We start from the raw sequence: 19341 nt of genomic DNA, 5'->3' as shown, positions 1-19341 counted from the left end.
TATCAAAAATCTCATCAGAACTCAACTTTACAGATTTGTTTAAAATCTAACTGGCCTCCAGTATGTATTCATTGGAAAGTTGCTCATCCCTAACAGTTTGCCAAGAAGGGTATTATGCACACTGTGAGGTAAGCACATTTAATGATGAATTAAAAGTAAAGATAAATTTATATATATAAGTATGTACATATCATATCCCAGGAATATAGGCATTATATCCAGGATTATATACATACATGCATACATATATATGATTGTGTGTACGTATACACACATATGTATATATATTCCTGAAAAGTTCTTCATTCTTCAAAACCTACATTTTCCGTACCTCAGCTTTCTTACAGCCATCCTGAGAGACTGCATTTTTCGTCTAGTCTTCACTCAATTCCTGTGACATTCTCTGCTCCTGCCTTGCTTTTTCCACTGTGCTAGTGGCCAGGAAGTACATGGATGACACAAAGAAATGAAAAAGTAGTGGTTCTACTAGGCAAGTGGGAACGAGATATAGCAATTGACTTAACATCAGCAGAATTTTCCTCAGCTCCAATGTGCCTCTAACCTGTGCTGTTTGGTTCCAGGAGCTCGTGTAAATGCCAAGGACAACATGTGGCTGACCCCACTGCACCGGGCTGTGGCCTCCAGAAGTGAAGTGAGTGACTATCATATTAATCTAGCACCTCCTGTCCCTAGAAAGAAAAGAATGATTTCTGCTGAATTAGGAATCCTCACTGGTGAGCAAAAGGCTAACCTCTAATGCAAAAGGATTACCAAAAATGAACAGCTGTTCGTTTGAGAACCTCCTGTATGGCAGACATGCTGCTAGAGGGGTGTCTGGGGTAGCTCAAGATGTACAACATGACCCTTGACTTCAGTGAGATTGTTGAACTGGTTCTTAAAGGATGACTCAGCCAGGGGACTCAGCAGGCCAACAGAAGAGAAGGCTGAGGCAGGAGATAAACATGCAAGAGGACAAGAGGCATGGGAATGAATGAATGATGGGTTTTGTTGGATGTACCTGGAACATGGAGGTGTAGTCGGAGAGAGTCGTATTTTAAAGGCTGGGAAAATTGCAGAGGTCCTGGTATCCTCTGAACAGTCAGGCATGGTCACGGCAGGAGAGTGATATACTTAGAACCGTGTTTTAGAAATACTTCTTTGGGGACAGCACGACAACGGGCTAGAGAGGGGAGTTTCAGGCAAGAATGCCAGAAAGAGGGCAAAGACACCTAAAATGGCCAGGATGGGGGCATGGAGAGAAGTCAATGATTTGAGAGATAATTACAAGGTACTTCATAAGGGTAAGGTGGAAAAGAAGCTCCTGAGTGAATGATGATGCTGTTAACTCACAAGGCACAGAGGCAGAGGGTCAGGGGTTGGGGAAGCTAATCCATTCTGTCTGAGCATGCTGAGTGTGGCAAACATGTCACTGAAATGTAGGCTCCATGAGTCAGGGATCTGTGTTTTGTTCCCTAGTGTATCCCGAGCCTGTTGCATTGTAGGTACTCAGTAAATAATTTGTTGTTGAATGCTGGAAATTCAGGTGAAGATGGCTAATAGATTATCTTTAATTATCTATACAGGTCTAGAACTCAGGGACAGGGAGGATGATCATTAAAAACATGGTAAAAGGATTAGCTGGTGCACAGAGAGTATAAGGGTTGCAGTAGACCAGTGTGGGGAAAGAGGTTGGCAGGGAACTCTGGTAAATACCAGTCTTGAAGCCTGGTCAGACAAGGTGCCCACAAGCCAAGGATACAAGAGGTTCTAACCTCATAGGTACTTGTTGTTTGATGACTGGACTTTGGTAGCTGATTTTAGCCAACTGAAGCTGCTTCTCTGCTACTGGAGAAGGTAATGCTCTCCAGGCCTCTTCCAGTTTGCTAATGCTGCCTTTTTGCAAAAATACCAGAAATGGATTGGCTTTTATAAAGAGGGTTTTATTGGTTACACAGTTACAGTGTTAAGGCCGTACAGTGTACAAGGTAAGGCATCAACAATCAGGTACCTTCACTGGAGGATGGCCAATGGCATTCAGAAAACCTCTGTTAGCTGGGAAGGCACGTGGCTGGCATCTGCTCCAGAGTTCTGGTTTCAAAATGGCTTTCTCCAAAATGTCAGTGTCAGCTTCCAACGGCTGTCTTCAAAATGTTTCTGTAAGCTGTAGCTCCTGTCCAAAATGTCACTCTCAGTTGCTCTCAACACTTTTTATTTGTCAGCTCATTTATATGGCTCCAGTGATATAATTCAGACCCACCCTGAATGGACAGGGTAACACCTCTGTGGAAATTGTCCAGTCAAAGTGTTGATTGAGTCGCATCTCCATGGAAACACTCAATCAATAGGTTCCAATCTAATCAACACCAACACATCTGCCTCCACAAGATTGCATCAAATATAATGGCGTTTTGGGGGACATAATACATCCAAACCAGCACACTCCATCCCCTGGGCCCCAAAATGACATGATCTTTCCATATACAAAATGCATTCAGCCCATCACAATATCACAAAAACTGAAATCATTTCAGTAGCAATAAGTAATTACAAGATCTCATCAAAATCAATTACAGGCATCTTCTTTCCTAAAGCAAAACTCCACTCTGGCTGTGGACCTGTGAAACTCAGGACAAGTTATCTGCTGCCAATATACAAAGGAGGGATAATCATAGGATAAACATTCCCATTGCCATAAGGAGAAACAGTAAGGAAAATGGTTTAAGGGACCAAAACAATTCCTAAAACCCATAGTGCGGTCGCGGTTACTGCTTCTGGGGGGAGTGGCGGCCGGTAGCTGAGCCCTCAGCTCTCGGGGCTGCTTAAAGGGTACCGGCGGCGGGGGCTCTTTCCCGGAGGCGAGGGCGAGGCGGAGGACTTGGCCGGGTCCTCGGCGGGAGGCGTGCAAGGTGTGGAGGGCAGCGATAAGGACAAGACACTCTTCATCCAGTAGGAGTATGCGCCAAAGAGAGATTTATTCAGGGGTGATTACAGGTTATATAGGCTGGTAAGAAGGGTAGGGCTGGAAAGGAGGTGAAGTAGCCTTAAATGGCAATACTGAAGGGAGAGGGGCTAGGATTGGTTCTGAGAGGACGCAGGAGCCGTTGCAGCGGGCGGGAGTTGTTCTGGCCATGGTGCATGCGCGCTGGCGGTGGCAGGAGTTGCCTTGGCACAGGGGAGTGTGCGGGTAAGATAAGGAAGTGAGGAAAGGGCGGTTGGGAGAAAGGCGGTTTCCTCCGGCAAGCCTCCCCTGCCAGTGGCATTTTGGGTGAGGAAAAGGGAGCTGCCTTGACCTCGCTCCCCAGGCTCGGGGGGGCTGCAGAGGGCACTAACGCCCGTACCTACTACCCTCCCCAGGGGGTGATATCAGGTCCCCTGGCCCAGGCCTGGTAAGTTGAGGTACAAGCTCAGTCACCCGCACCATAGGGCAAACTCCATTAGATTTCAAAATCTGAAATTACAGAATGACATTTTGTCCTTGGGCTTGAGAGAGAGGCAGTCCCACACTTTCCAAAGGCCTACACAGCAGCCCTTTTCTCTCCAAATGCTGGGGTGAGTGCTCCAGCATATCCACACACTGGGGAGACCACCTTTTCCTTGGCCGCACGCTCTTCTAACAACAGGGTGCCACCTCTCCAAGGCAAAGGGTCTCCCCTCTCTGAACAGTGGGGTGGCAGCCAGGCTTTCCCCAGTCCCCGGGGAATGTGCTCCACCCTCTCTGAGGCCTGGGGTGGCAGCACTCTTCCTGAGCCGTGAGGTAGAAGGCCCACGCTCTGCCTCTGGGTAAACTCACCCTTTCCACGTGCATGGGCTGCACTACTCTCCCAGTCCAAGACCTCTTGACTCCATACTTCAATCTCCATGGCTCTGTCTTTGAAGAAATTTTTCCTTCAATTTATTCCTTTGTCCCCTCCAGTCCAGACTGGGCATGGCTCTGACTAGACAGTTTTCTCAAAAATCTCATTGACTTGGCGTGAAGCACACAGGGATCAAAATCATCAGACAACAGGACTTTCCACAAATCCTTTCTGGATAACTCCATCTCCAATCCTGGCTTGTACTGAAATGGCAGTTGGGTTCCATGTTTGGTTAAATCCTCATGTGCAGCTAGAGCTTCTGGGGTCTCACTTTCTGGAAGCCCAGAGTTTTCCAGACCATCAGTTTCTGGTTTCTTTGTACCCAAGAGTTCAGTTCTAAGTTTATCTCTCTCTGCTCGCATTTTACTGTAAGCTGCAAGGAGAAGCCAGGCCACACTTTCAATATTTAGTGTCGAAATCTCCTCAGCTAAGTATCCCAGCTCATCATTTTCAAATTCTGTCTTCCATCCAATGCCAGGACTCAATTTTGCCAAATTCTCTGCCACTTTAAAACAAGGATCACCTTCCTTCCAGGTGGCAATGACAAATTCGTCATTTCTGCTCAAGACCTCATCAGAAGTACCTTTAGAGTCCATGTTTCCACAAACAGTCTCTTCAAAGCAATCTAGGCCTTTTCTATCAAGCTCCTCACAGTTCTTCCAGAATCTTACCCTTATCCATTTTAAAAGCCGTTCCCGCATGTTTGGTATTTGTAAACACAGCAGCACCCCACTTTTCTAGTACCAGAATCTGTTCTGGTTTGCTCATGCTGCCTTTTTGCAAAAATACCAGAAATGGATTGGCTTTTATAAAGGAGGTTTATTTGGTTACACAGTTACAGTGTTGAGGCCATGAAGTGTCCAAGGTAAGGCATCAACAATTGGGTACCTTCAATGAAGGATGGCCAATGGCGTTCGGAAAACCTCTGTTAGCTGGGAAGGCACGTGACTGGCGTCTGCTCTGGAGTTCTAGTTTCAAAATGGCTTTCTCCCAAACGTCAGTGTCAGCTTCCAACGGCCATCTTCAAAATGTCTCTTTAAGCGCCAGCTCCTCTCTAAAACATCACTCTCAGTTGCTCTCAACACCTTCTGTTGTCAGCTCATTATATAGCTCCAGTGATTTAATTCAGACCCACCCTGAATGGGTGGGGTAACACCTCCATGGAAATTGTCCAATCAAAGTGTTGATTGAGTCGCATCTCCATGGAAACAATCAATAGGTTCCAATCTAATCAACACTAATACATCTGCCTCCACAAGATTGTGTCAAAGATAATGGCATTTTGGGGGACATAATACATCCAAACCAGCACAAGGTCTACCAGGGAGCAAGAGTTTTGTTGAGAAAGCATCCATGGAAGTCTGAGGTGTCCTTGTCTATAATCAGTGTTAGCTTTTCCACTTTGACAACTATATGGAAATTTCAAAATATACTGGGTAGGTGACAGCTTAGTGCCCGTAGTGTGCCATGCTGTGCTTTGAGAAGTATTTTTTTTAATTTAATATTTTTATGAGGTTGGTTGTATTCTCTTTCATTTTAGCCCATGTAGAATGAAGGAGGTAAGTTGCCTGGCTCAGACCCTGGAAAATCAGAATCTTCCTTCTAGCCTATGTTTCACTTCTGTCTTATCTGGGAAAATAGGTGCACTGGGCTGCTTGAGATGACATGACCAGCTTCATGACCCAGCAAAGAGGAATACTGCCTTGTCTTTTAAAATTATTTGATCTTCGGTAGATTTCTTTTAGGTGTCTTGGAAAATAATGGGTTTTATTTCCTCTTTTGACAAGAACCAAGTCTTTCCAGTTAAGACAAACAAACAAACAAACAAACAAACATTTACCAAGCACCCCTAGGCACTGTGCTTGGTGATGCAGCTACAAATAAAAATAAGACACCGGGTGCCTGCCCTTGGGAAGCTTATAGTCTAATAGGAGAGAAAGATGCAAAAACAGATGCTGTTTGGAGACACTAAAGGGGGAGGTTCAACAGGATCTAAAGAAGCATAAACCTGGGTGCTGCCCTGCACCAGCAAGATGATCTACCCAATCAGTGACCTTGTGTACAAGTTGCAAAAGGACCTGGAGTGCTACCCAATAGCCAGGCTGCTGCCTTCATTTATGCCTTCCAAAACTCACGTAGATTTGTCTTGTGGCCAGCTCTAAACAGAGCAATACAGGGAAGGGAAATGTAGTTCAACTTGGCTAAGTTTGACAGTATAAAACTACTATAGAAACTGTTATTCTGTTTTAATTGAAAAGGTCTCTAGACCGTAAGCACTTTGAAATGAGTGGCATGTCTGTTGCTTGCCATTGTATTTCTAGCCTCGAACTCGGTACCTGGCATATAGAATATGCTCAGTAAAGAGTTAAAGATTGGATTTTCAACTTCAGCTGTGATAACGTGATTCTCTGTGTATAACTGCTAACATGGAACTGGTATACACCACATCAGAATGCTAGCGGTAATCATCTTCCACACATATGAGGTAGACTGACTCAAGTTTATGTTGGGCACCAGAAGCCAATTATGCTATTGGAACCTGCAAAATCAGGACCAGTTTCAAAATTGCATGTAACTTCAATATCACAAGTCAATTTTTCTGAGCCTTCTTTCCATCCAGGCAAACATTTATGTTCATATTTCTATGTCTGGAAAAATAATGTTCATTGCTAAAGTCATCTCCTGAGCCTGTTACAGCAATAGGAGTGTGATAGATTAAATTCTACACCCCATCATAGACATTCTCTTAATCTTAATCTGCATTTCTGTGGCTGTGAGCCCATTGTAAACAGGACTTCTTGAGGATGTATTTTTAGTTCAAGTGTGGCCCAACTGAATGAAGGTGGGTCTTAATCCCTATTTACTGGAGGCCTTGTAAAGAGAAGAAACCAAAAGCCAGAAGTTGGAGAAGGCCATAGGGAGAAGCTGGAAGTCAGCAGAAACTGGAGGAGCAGACACAAGGAGTGGGAAATCACCATGTGACAAGGAGGCAGAGATGCAAGCTAAGGAACCCACGGATTGCAGCAAGCTAACACCAGAATGTTACACACTTTGGGTAGAATCCATGGCCTCACTGATGCCATGATATTGGACTTCCAGGCTCTGAAACCATGGGCCTATCCATTTCTGTTGTTAAGCCAACCCATTGTGCAGTATTTGTCATAGCAGCCTGGCAACCTAAGACAAGGAGTATCAGAATCACAATAGTGATTCAACATTCACCCATACCTGACATTATAAAAGGTCCTCAAAGACGAGAAAGTAAACCAAGACATGGTCCGTCCCCTTGAAAACTTCCCAACTCGGGTTGCATTCTAGAAATAAATTTTGAAGACTTTTTAGTAGCTGACCAGGAGGTGATGAATGTTCCCTCCTGACCCCATCCTGCATCCACCTCCCACCCCACCCCCATCCCCAAGTCTGGCTTGTCTGGGATTCCGAGGGAGGAAAGAGCTTGGAGCCAAACAGCAGCGTCTCCCTAAGGGTTACCCTGGCCTCACCCTCCACTTTCTCCAACTACTCTCAAAGGTTTGAAGAAACAAATGAGTCTCTTACTGAAATTTTAGGGAAATGTATTTTGCAATGTTAGATAACATAGATGAGTAAGAGATGGGGCTGCCAGAGGGAATTTTCTGAACCATTTTGAACTATTTCATGTGGTTTCTCCTGTTGCTTTTTCATTCTTGTTTCTTGGAAAAGAGCAGCTGCAGGAGAAAGGCATTAAATGCATACCAACCCAGAGAGTATAACACAGGTTTATTGAAGTCCACTCAGTGGAAGGCACTGTTAGGTGTGCTATGGGGGCCCATGACTCTTAGGACAGATGACCAAGTACACAGCCCACTGTGGTCTACAGGTGCAGGCAGCTGGCCTTTCACACATGCCTTTTCTTCTCTAATGAGGTGAGAATATCACCAAAGGAGAATGCTAAACTTTTCCCTCCCATGTCCTAGAGACCACTTTTTTTGGTTAAAAACAGTTGTGTCCTGTCTTTGGGACATGGGATTGAGAATGTTGTGTCCCTTTAGGCATTATTATTATGAGCAATTATTGAGCACTCACTCTGTGCTAAGCAGGATGCTAAACACTTTCTGTGCATGTCCTATTTTAACCTCTGAGCCACCCTTTGGGATAGAGACTATTATTAATCCTAATTTAGGAAATGCAATCTAAGATAAATTAAATAATGAGCCTAAAAGGACACAGCCAGTAAGTGGGGGAGAGTGACTAGGGAATCTGCTCACTTAGCCATCATCCTATACTGCTTCCCTCAAATCACATACATACCCTTTTTGTGCACCCAATAACATTGATCTATGTTTAGCTTCTATGCGAATAGAATCCCAGTGGGTATAAGATGTTTCCCAGAGCTGAGCAGGATAAGCATTTTATTTTATGGCTTATTTTAAAAACTTAATACTTTTTGCCTTTTCTCTAAAAAACATTGTCATTATTGTGGGCTAAATACTAGTAGGCAGGAAAATTGAAAAAATTATATGGAAGTCTAGAATATATTGCCAATGTTATTGCTTTCTTTTAATAGTCTTTGTGATTATATAAAGATCTTTACATAAAGATCATAGATCATACTTGGAATGAGAAGAAAGTACACTTTTAGAATCTATTAGTCAGCATAAAGATGAGTTGTACTTAGATGTGGTGTACATTAAAATGTTTTGGGGTGCTTGTTAAAATACCTGTTCTAGGACCTCACCCCCAGAGATTCTGAGGAAGCCTGTGTTAAGGCCCTGGAATCTGCATTTTAACAAGAAGATTCTGATGTATGTGGTCTACATACCACACTTTTAGATCTGAGGTTGAAGTTTCGGAATACTTTAGTGTCTGCCCTTCACCACGTTTAGAGCCGGCGCTTCTTGAATAGTTTCATTAGAACTCTTTCATGCACCAAAGTGAAAGACTAGTTCTTGGAATAACTGTCCTCTGATGATAATTATAATGATAAAGGATGAGTTTAGTTTCAAGATGAGTACTTTTAGAGGAACAATCCCATTAATTGAACAAATAGTTTGGGCACCATTTTGTACTATTCTTAGAGATTGTGAAATTGCTATAATCCATGGAGGACAGAAGCCCTGAATGATGACAGAAATAGAGTAAATGCCTTCAGGATTTGAGTGCAGCCTCCAGGACATCAGCCTATGGTAAAAGTTGGGTTAATACTTGCAGATTATCACATACAGAGTTGGCTGATGATTGTATCAATATATTTATTCTACCCAAATTTATTGAAAAGACACTATGAGTGTAAGGGTGCCTGCCAGGCTTTGTGGAAAGTACAAAGTTGAATAACACTCAGATTCTAGTCTCTCAGAACTTATAATTTATAAAATTAGATATTGCTTATGCCTGCAGGAACTAGACATAGTCATAAGCACTTACTTTTCTATGAGTAATTTCTGACCAGTTAAATGCAATGCACATTTGAGTAAAAAAAAAAAAAAACAAATATTAAGGGTGTTGGCTTTTAAGACTCTGCTTCCTATTTTTTCTCACCATTTCCTTGTGCCACAGTGTATGTTTCTACTTCTTTCTACAAGAAAGACATAAAAGGTAGAAATAAAGTGACTGCAAATGCCATCTCCAATTCCTTCCATTGAGTTTTAAATGTTTTTGTATTTTTAAATTTTATTCTGTGAATTTTTTTACTGTCTTTTACAAGAGTACTGACACACGGTGGATTAGAAATAATAATGACTTTCAAAAAAAATGGTCCTTCACTACAGATACTTTGAGAGGCACTGCTTTTAAAGTATCCTGTCTTGGTTAGGAATGTGTTCAACTTCCTTTTCCATATGTTAGTTTCTGTTCACCCTTGTATATTTCTGTGAGAACATACTCCTGGGTATTAATTTTTAGTCAGCATGTGATACAGGAGAAGAGAGACTGCTTTTGATTTAAACAAATCATGAATTCCCAACATAGCCACAAAATTACTCCCTCTTAAGACCACATTTAAAAGTTTCCAAGATGAAAAATTTTGAAAAATAGTGCAATTTAAAGAAAGAAAGTGGTTGTCCTTCAAAATCAAATCAAGTTTTTACAAAAATAATATATAAAATTTCTGTTAAATGTACTAAGCCACTTTGACAAACTAAAATTTAGAGTTTAAAATTATAAATAATTAAGGAGAATTAACATTTGAAAGTATTTATGTCAGTGTGCTTTTTAAAAAAGTACGGTGGTCTAAAAGGAGTGTGGAGTTAAGTTCACAGACCTATAGAATATTAGAAGTAGAGAAGGCCTTACGGGCTGTCCGCTCTTACAACGTCCTTTTATATGCAGGATGACTGAAGTCCAGGCTGCCAGTCCAGGGTGAGGACCCGCCAGCCTACTGACTCATGCACTTTCTGCTAGGCCAGAGCTTACTCATGGGACAGTCTCAGCTAAGCATCCTGATATAAATATATTCAAATGTTTTAAATTTGCTGAGAAAGTGTAAAAATGACACTCTACTTTTTTATGGTATTACTTTGGGAGGGTGATCTATAATCTTTTTTATCATGTATCTACAAGACTTTTTCAACGTGCACCCTCAAAATATGCATATCATTTCTTTCTATATTACATATACAAATTATATATATAGCCATCAATAGCTAATATTTCAAGACCCTATATATGTCATATATATCATTTATCACAGTCTTCCAGAATCATGTAGATAGTAGTCTTCTCGTGATTTTTCTCTGTTTTGGGCCAAATTCTTGTGAGATCTGATGAAATTTTTCATTGCTTTTACCTTGTAGCATAGGTGGTTGAAAGCATTTATTAAGAGTAGGAGAAGGGTCAGCTCTGTGGCTTTCTCATTGTTTATACTTACACTGTTGTTATTATTATCTTCAATCTGTAGTTTCAGTGTGTGGATCTTGTTCGTCTTATCAGGAATCTTTTAGTTTAAAGCTGCATACTACAATCTGTTAATCTGCTTGGCGGGCTCATCATTATCCATTTCTGTGCACCCAAAGCGAATGAATGAAGAGGGCAAGCCAGCCATCCCCTACCCCTCCAGCATTGTGCAAACCCCACTTTTTCCTCAGGGCATTGTGAGTACTGGCTGTGAAGCAGGAGCCTCTGTCAAATTGAGAGTGCAGTGCCAACCCAGAAGCTAAATATCAGCTAAAACACTCTCTCTCTGTCTCCTTTGCACATGCTCTCTCTCTCCCTCTCTCTCTTCTCTCCCCCTCTCTCGCCTCCTCTTTAAAGAATATAATATAAATGGAGGTTCTAATATTTGCTTCCCACATCACAGTGGATTGTCTGTACATCTGCATAAACCTCACTGTTTATGAGACCCAAACTGGTAAAAATATTTTCTTCTTATTGTAATCTTAATTCTTCCATTATGATTTAACTTTTCCTTTGTTGATTTTTTTTTTTTTTTTTTTGTTCATCCAACTAGTTGTTAGGCTAGAGCTCAGCTAATGTTTCTTTCAATCTTTCATAGTCCTAGCAGTATTTGGCACACAGTAGGTGAGCATTAATAATGCAGGCACATGTTTTGCTTAAAATATGAGTACTTTATTGTCATATTGTCAGTCTTACTGAGGGTAGGTGACATAAATCTCTTTTTTTTGGTAATCTTAACAAATTGCTTTGGCGCTATCAATTTATCATTACTGTTTGTTTAAACTATATTCTCTAATTTGTGAAGTTAATTTCTTTTTGTTTCAGTCTATTATCCAAGTTAGCTAATCATCTCAATACTTATCCATGGAACATGCTTTTCATTTCATCTTTTATGTCCTGTTAAAAGAATAAATTTTACTGAACTCAAATCATGTACTAGCTCAGGCATTTTTATATACCTGTATGATTAAGTAGATTGGACAGTCCAGCTCTTTGGAAATTGAAGTGAACAAGGTGAGTTCTTGGTGCAGGGGTAGGCTGACAGGAGTATGGTACTGACACTTTCATTGGCTTCTTGAAGCCACATTGATAAGATGTCCATAAAGGAGCCCCATTAACTGGTTCCAGAGAAATCTCTAGAAGTAGAGAGAAGACACTGAAGAGCATTCTCTTCTTGAGAGAGCTATAGCATACATTTGATTGAACAAGAGAGTGGTCCTCAAGAGTCACTGGGGAGCTTTCAAGAAATGCTGAGATGAGTTACCCTAACCCTAACTCTAACCCTAACCCAGGCATCGGTATTTTTAAGAGCCCCCCAGGTGATTCCAGTGTGCAGCCAGGTTGAGAGTCGTAAGTCAAGAGGCTAGGGCACTGATTGGATCAACAGAAGGAAAAGAAAAAGCAGGAGGCTCAATAAAGATGAAGGAACTCAATAATGTCAAAAGAAGTTACTCATTATAACCTGGAAGAGGTTGGGAAAAGATGGAACAGTGTCATAGCTTCAAGTTGAGACAGTAACATTCTCTTCCCTTGAACCCTAGCAGTCACATAAGACTGGGGTTAAGATGTTGGTAGAGAGAACCCAAGATCTGAAAGATGAAGGGCTTTGAGGCCTTTTTGGCTTTGGAAGTTGGAGACTTATTGGAAAAAACCCCTAACTTTAAATGATCTTATGGAAACCTTCTGGCCTGTGGATATTTTTCTATGTATGTGCACACTTGCACATGATCACTCTTGTGTGGCCTAAGGTTATCTTATGCTTGGAAGGTTTATTTGGTTTAGAAATGTGCCAGGGCTTACTGAAGAAAAGTAAAGTGAAACCAACCAATCTCTCTTAACCCTGTTGCAGGATAATATCTCTACTAAGGAATCTGAAAATAAGGATGCTGTCTCCTTCTTTCTATGTAAGCATCAGATAGCTGAGGAGCCTTGCTGCTCTCATATACCACCTGATGCTTTCTGTTCTGATAGTGAAGAACCAGTTATTCCTTCTGATATAGAAGCATATTTAATAGAAATTTTACGCCCAAATACTCAAGTACAATTTCCAAATAATAGAAAGTGGAAAGGCCTTACTGTAATAATCTTGACAGATGATTCATATCCTTCAAGTCCTATAGCAGAAAATTGTAACTAAAAGAAAAGCTAAGCAGGCCCAAGCCAAAAGGGAGAGAGTGAGAGACAGTCTTGCAGAGGTAAAACCTGTGAATGTTTTCAGGAAAGCAGAAAGCTCTTCTCAACCTCCTTAAATATAGATAACATGTAACCATCTTGTCCTCTGTGTAAAAAGAAAACAAGATGGGCTGAAACTGTTACTTCAATCATAGATAAGTTGTAAGTAATGTAACAGGGCTGAATGAAGTTTTGATCCACTGTATGCTTAACAACATAATATAATGGTTAGACTAATTATAGAAATGAAATAAGAAATTTAACAAGTTAGTTATAAAGCAGTTTTACTTCTAATTTTTAGTTTTAATATAAGTAAAAGCTGTGTTATATTGCACTTACGGAAGTCATGGCTCAATTAGAAAGGGTGTCTCTGATAAAGTTTTGCAGACATTCAAGATTAAGTTTAAATCTCTGATGATGCTGTGAATACCCTCCTTTAATTTTAACTCACTCCTGGTTCACCATGCATAGTTCACTACCTGTGTTTCACCACCTGTAGTTCATCACCCTTAGTTCAAATATAAAAATAGAATATCATTTAATTGAATGTATCCTAAATCAAAGGTTCTGTAAATACTCTATAACTTAAATTGGAGGGAGCTACCTGATCTCATATCCAGCTGTGTCTGAAAGAGCAGGGGCTCCCAGGTTTGGTAAGGTATCAATTTATTGTTTACACTGTAAATTTGTTCCATTAACCCTATGTGATCCTTTAAGTAAATATGTATTGAATTTAAATCCTTGTCTTGAGTGCTTTTCACATTTAAACTATTGTCTGTCCCTATACTCTTATTTGAATGGGAGGTTTCTTAATGAAGCCCAGCCTGGCTGAATCAGGCCTTTTCAAAATGGAGATCACAAGTTTAAGGTGTGAAAAAAAAGAGCCCATGACTACTGGTGCAACTCTTGTGATCTTTAACACATAGTACCTCGTTTGTCCTAGGAGAATACACATCCTGAGCCAGACTGTGAAGGCAGGGAACATTCCCTTTCTCTCCATAGCCTTTTTACACCTAGTGTTGATCAAGCATTTGTCACTGACCTCTGCAAACTCTGCTTTTGTTGTAGGAAGCAGTGCAGGTACTGATTAAGCACTCAGCTGATGTCAATGCCAGGGACAAGAACTGGCAGACCCCCCTCCACGTGGCAGCAGCCAATAAAGCTGTCAAGTGTGCAGAAGTGATCATTCCCCTGCTGAGCAGCGTCAATGTCTCCGACCGAGGGGGTCGGACAGCCCTGCACCATGCGGCTCTGAACGGCCATGTGGAGGTGGGTGTCCTTATCAATGGGGCCGGGAATGCTCCCCACAGACCCTCTTAGCCCTGGGAGGACCTGGTCTATTGCTGAGACATTTTAGAGTTTGTAGTCCAAACATTAGGTGCAACTATCTCCATTTTTAAACAGTGAATTAAGAGAGTAGGCCTTCACCTCAGTCTTTTCCTCTGACACGTGCACCATCTTTGTCCTGCTTTGAACTCCAAATCTGTGACCTGCTTTCAGATTTGATGTTATTTTGTCTCAGATCACCTGCACGTATCCTCACCATTACAGAGTGCACACTCGGTTTCATTGTTGGTTATCTTTCAGATGGTCAATTTGCTCTTGGCCAAAGGGGCAAACATAAATGCATTTGACAAGAAGGACCGGCGCTCTCTGCACTGGGCAGCATATATGGGTAAGGATTCCATGAATGGAAAGGGAAATGTAGATACCCATAATTAAATAAGCCATGAGTCTCTCTTTGATCCCATAAGTTTTTCTTGAACAAGTCTGACGACATTTTTTCAAGCTTGGGTTCTACTTGAATTAAGGTTTGGTCCATTTAATTGGCATGCATGGATCACTCTAGTTGGACAGTTGCTTTGTCAGAGATTTATTTATCCTGCTAGGAGGAGGGATGATTGATGACCTGGACCTCACTGAATGTGTTTCAACGTGTCTGGAAAGCTGCACAAATTGTACTTATTTTGACCTGTCAAGGCAGCAAAACAAGGTGTTTAAAAAAGAAGAGGAAGTTAACATTTCTGTGTTTTCCCTTTTAACTTTTGTTGGTACACGTACTACTGACAAATGATAGACCTCACTGAGTTTATTTTCAGTAAAGATTTGTAGGAAATGAAGACTAAAGATCCTCCCTTTGTGTTTCTAATGGGAGGACATCCTGCAATTAGGAAAGAAGACAGGATGGTAGCAGCAGAGAGTTGTAAACAACCTGAATAAATCAGTGTTGCCCATCCTTAGGAGACTGGTGTGGTAAACTGTGGGAGACCTACACAATGGGACACTATCCAGTACCTAGGGTGATGATGTTTACAGGTATTTATTGACATAGAAAGATGGCTGTGAGACATTAAGTGAAAAAAAGATCATCAAGCAGTGTAAATAATATGACCCTCATTTTCATAAAATATCTATACAATAGAAATAAATCTGTAGAATAATATATACACTGAAATATTAAGTGACTGTATCTAGGAGTTGGTGATGGTGGGTGGTTGAGGTTTACTTTTAGTACCTTTTTGCATTTTGTAAATTCTTTTTAACAGACATGCCTGCCTTTTATCATCAGTAAAAACAAGAACATTGGTTATGAGGAGAAGAGAGTGAGTTGGAGGCAGGGATAAATAAATTATCTGGCTTCCAGTGGGTCTGAATGAATCCTCCGACTTAAGAAACCAGAATCTTAAGCTTTTGTAAGCATAATTTTTTTAAGGTGACATGAATTTTTGAGTTGGCTAAAGCAGACTAGGTGTCTGCATGATACCTATAGGACGAGAGCCAGTGAGTGTTGTCAGACAAAAGATGCTTAGGCAGAGCACACACTAAGCTAGTGTGAGATCAGACTCAAAGAAACTGTGGTTTCTAGTTTTTTATCTGCTGATGTTTAGCTAAAATGTTTGGGCAGAACTGCTATTAAAAAAGTAAGGTCTTTTTTTTGTTGTTGTTGTTATTTTGTGTATCATCAGGATACAAATAGGAAAAACTCTAAAGATGATTATCTTTACAAATGATAGGACAAAACCAGGATAAAGAGCTTGGGATAGCCCCAATAATGACTGAAAATAATTTTTTCTACATATGAATCTTGGAGGAAAAAGAATCAAATTTTAATGAAACAAGCCAATACTGAACATATACACGCATGCATGCACACACATATTTTAGAACTTACTTTTATGGCATGTGCTGGGGTCAGTACTCATCTTCTTGCCTTCGATTATTACCTATATTTAGAGCAATAACCCTGAAGCACTGGACACTACTCAGTCAAAAGAAAAGGTCAAACATGTTTATCATGCTATATGTAGTGAGATAGGGAACAAAGTAAAATATTCTAGCAAAAATTTCAATAGGATTTGAAACTGGAAGGGTTTTCTGTTTAGTCGCCAATTCTTGAGAATACTATTAAGTTGGGTCATATGAAATTGTCATTTTTGTAGGTCAAAAATGGTTGAACAACAGCAATGTCATATGATTCAACATAATAATCCCAGGTTATTCTGAGTGTTTTTTTCTTTCATTAGTTTTTCCAAACTGAAGTGTCATTGTTAGACTCTTTAGGGAGGAATGACATTTGGTTTCCAAAGCATTGCTTTCATTTTAATAAAAATTTTTTTAGGCTGTGGCATAATGAGGCATGAAGCAGGGCCTCCTCATTATTTATTTGTGAACAGGCATCCTCTCTCCTTACTAGACCTCCTTGAAGAGAAGGATCACATTTGAGTTATCTTTCTTCTTTCCACAGCATTCACGTAATGTCTGGTACATAGTAAGTACTCAGTGAAGATCTCTTGAATATTTGCTACGAACCAGCTTTTATAAATGGCTCAGCACAATACTGGTGGCAAGAAAAATCATCAGTGATAATTTAGGTGAAATGAATTGTCAAATCGTCCTATAAAGGTTAACAATGTTTTCTGCTGCTTGTTTATAAAGGCCACCTGGAGGTTGTGGCATTGCTCATTAACCACGGCGCAGAAGTGACATGTAAGGATAAGAAGGGTTACACACCCCTACACGCCGCAGCCTCCAATGGACAGATCAACGTTGTCAAACACCTTCTGAATCTGGGGGTGGAGGTGAGCTATGATGTGTGCATCACTGCATGGCCTGTATATTTGTGGGTTTTCTGTTGTTCTGAATTAAATCTGGTTTGCCTTTTAATTCAAGGTAAAAATTGATTCTCTTGAATCTTATCTTTTTGAGTTTACGTGGGGAACTGGATGTAATTGATGGGGGCATTTACTAAGTAGTGGAAAATCAGAAATGGGCTAACTTTTTATATCCACTAGATACAGAAATATATAAGCATATATATTATAATATATGTGTATGCATGTATATGTATATGTATGTATACTTGCACGCACTAGTCATCTTTTAAAACCTAGAAGACTTTAAGGCTAGGGTTCTTAATCCCACCTTCAGAATCTAGCCTTTTAAACTGTGACTTACAAGCAGGAATGAATGGCTGGGGCAAGCAGAAGTGTCCCATGCTGAGCTGGAGAAGTGGGCCCAGAACCAATTAGGTTTGCCTGACCCCATTCTCTTTCCACTCCAGAAAGAGGGCACAGAGATTTAGCAGAACAGAAGCAGTGACGAGACTCTGAAACACCCTGCCCCCAGAGGAAAGGAGGACCACATTGCCATGCTGAGCCAAGGAGGGTGAAACCCAGCAGCTGGGGCAGATCTGGGAAAGCAATAGGGAGCTATGGGCTAAAGACCCCAGAACAGCTCCAGGCTCTGCTACCAGATGTGGCCTGGTGAGATGTCAGACTGCAGAGCAAAAGCCAGAGTGGGTTCTGAGCATAATTTATGGGCTTAGGCTACACAATCACTTCTCCTGTGCACCCCATATCCCTTTCTCTCTATGTTCACAGTGCCCCAACCCTTGAGTTTGGGGCTTTTTTCTTGTTCCCCTCATTCAACTCTCCTCTGGCCTTTTGAAGAAACTTTGCCTTTCACTTTTCATTCCCTGGCCTAAAAATGTCTCTCTCCAAGTTGAAATCTCTGACTCTTCCTCCTGGGTTTAGTTTTTCTCACCATTCACTTTTTGCTGATGTTTACCTCAGGTCTCTGAGCATTCCAAGCATGACCATGTTGGGGCTAGTGCAGAGTGAGCCCTGAATAATTATGCTGACAGAGGACATTTCATTTCTGTTGCCACAGCCATTAGGATTTTTATGAAAAAATGGAGTAAAGTGGCTCTGGTGATTTTAATTGCCCTACATTGGACCCATTTACAGATTGATGAAATCAACGTCTATGGAAATACTGCACTTCACATCGCCTGCTACAATGGACAGGATGCTGTAGTTAATGAGTTAATTGACTACGGTGCTAATGTGAACCAGCCAAACAACAACGGGTTCACCCCTTTGCATTTTGCTGCTGCCTCCACTCATGGTGCTTTGTGTCTTGAACTGTTAGTAAACAACGGGGCGGATGTTAACATTCAGGTATGGAACTCTTAGTCTCTCTCTGTGTTTATATCTTTGCATTGAGCCTTTCCTTGATCATCTGCAGTAAATTATATCACATCAGAGGATTGTAACCTTGAGTACATTGACTCATATAGCCTTATTCTATGTATTGGGATGCCACAGAAACTTAGCTGTGTTGTTTCTGCAGGACTGGGGGCATCTGCTGGAAGGCAGTGAGGCTCTAGCCACATGCATTTGGTAGCTAAACAATAGTTCCAGGACAAATAGTGAATCTCAGAGATGTTGACTTGGCTCAGATTCTAATACTGAAGTGAATGTTGAGCTCATGGGGCAGAGTTGATGAGAATTCAAAGGAAGGCCTAATCTAATAATCTTAGGCTTGTTCCCAATCCTGGCTTGGCCTTCCAAGGAGTCTGTCAAATATTAAAGCAAACCCCAGATAGTGTCTTCAAAGATGTTACATTGCCCTAGTCCTAATGGTTGTTACTTTATTCAGCAAACTGAGGATTGCCTAGTGCTCTGTCTTCAGTGCTGAGGTGGGAGGGTAGATATGAGATATGACCTATGCTCAAGGAATTTACAACATGAAGCAAGAGAGTAACTTTGTTGTAGATTTTTCAGGATTTTCTATGTATAGGATCATGTCATCTGCAAATAAGAAAAGTTTTACTTCTTCCTTTCCAATTTGGAAGCCTTTTATTTCTTTTTCTTGCCTTATTGCTCTGGCTAGGACTTCCAGCACAATGCTGAATTATAGTGGTTACAGTGGGCATCCTTGTCTTTTCTCTGATCTTAGAGTGAAAGCTTTCAGTCTCTCACCATTGAGTCTGATGTTAGCTATGGGGTTTTTCATCTATGCCCTTTATTATGGTGAGGAAATTTTCTTCTATTCCAAGTTTTCTAGGTGTTTTTATTAAGAAAGGATGCTAGATTTTGTCAGATGCTGTTCTAGTTTGCTAAGGCTGCCGGAATGCAAAACACCAGAAATGGATTGGCTTTTATAA

The 19341-nt window shown here is 41.0% G+C and overlaps 1 protein-coding gene across 4 annotated transcripts in view; it reads left to right on the top strand.

Moving 5' to 3' along the window:
• The window catches only part of ANKRD44 (ankyrin repeat domain 44), a 351473-nt gene that overhangs the window by 210034 nt on the left and 122098 nt on the right, over positions 1-19341 (top strand). For all 4 annotated transcript variants that reach the window (XM_037848889.1, XM_037848890.1, XM_037848888.1 and 1 more), the window contains exons 4-8: positions 582-652; positions 13962-14162; positions 14481-14568; positions 16830-16972; positions 18140-18352. In XM_037848889.1, the coding sequence (XP_037704817.1) occupies positions 582-652; positions 13962-14162; positions 14481-14568; positions 16830-16972; positions 18140-18352 (716 nt within the window). The remainder of the gene's footprint in view (positions 1-581; positions 653-13961; positions 14163-14480; positions 14569-16829; positions 16973-18139; positions 18353-19341) is intronic.

The sequence above is a fragment of the Choloepus didactylus genome, chromosome 9 (genome assembly GCF_015220235.1).
Source record: "Choloepus didactylus isolate mChoDid1 chromosome 9, mChoDid1.pri, whole genome shotgun sequence".
Lineage (NCBI taxonomy): Eukaryota > Metazoa > Chordata > Mammalia > Pilosa > Megalonychidae > Choloepus > Choloepus didactylus.
Note: the sequence above shows the minus strand (reverse complement) of the source record. Positions and strands in the feature narration are given on the sequence as shown.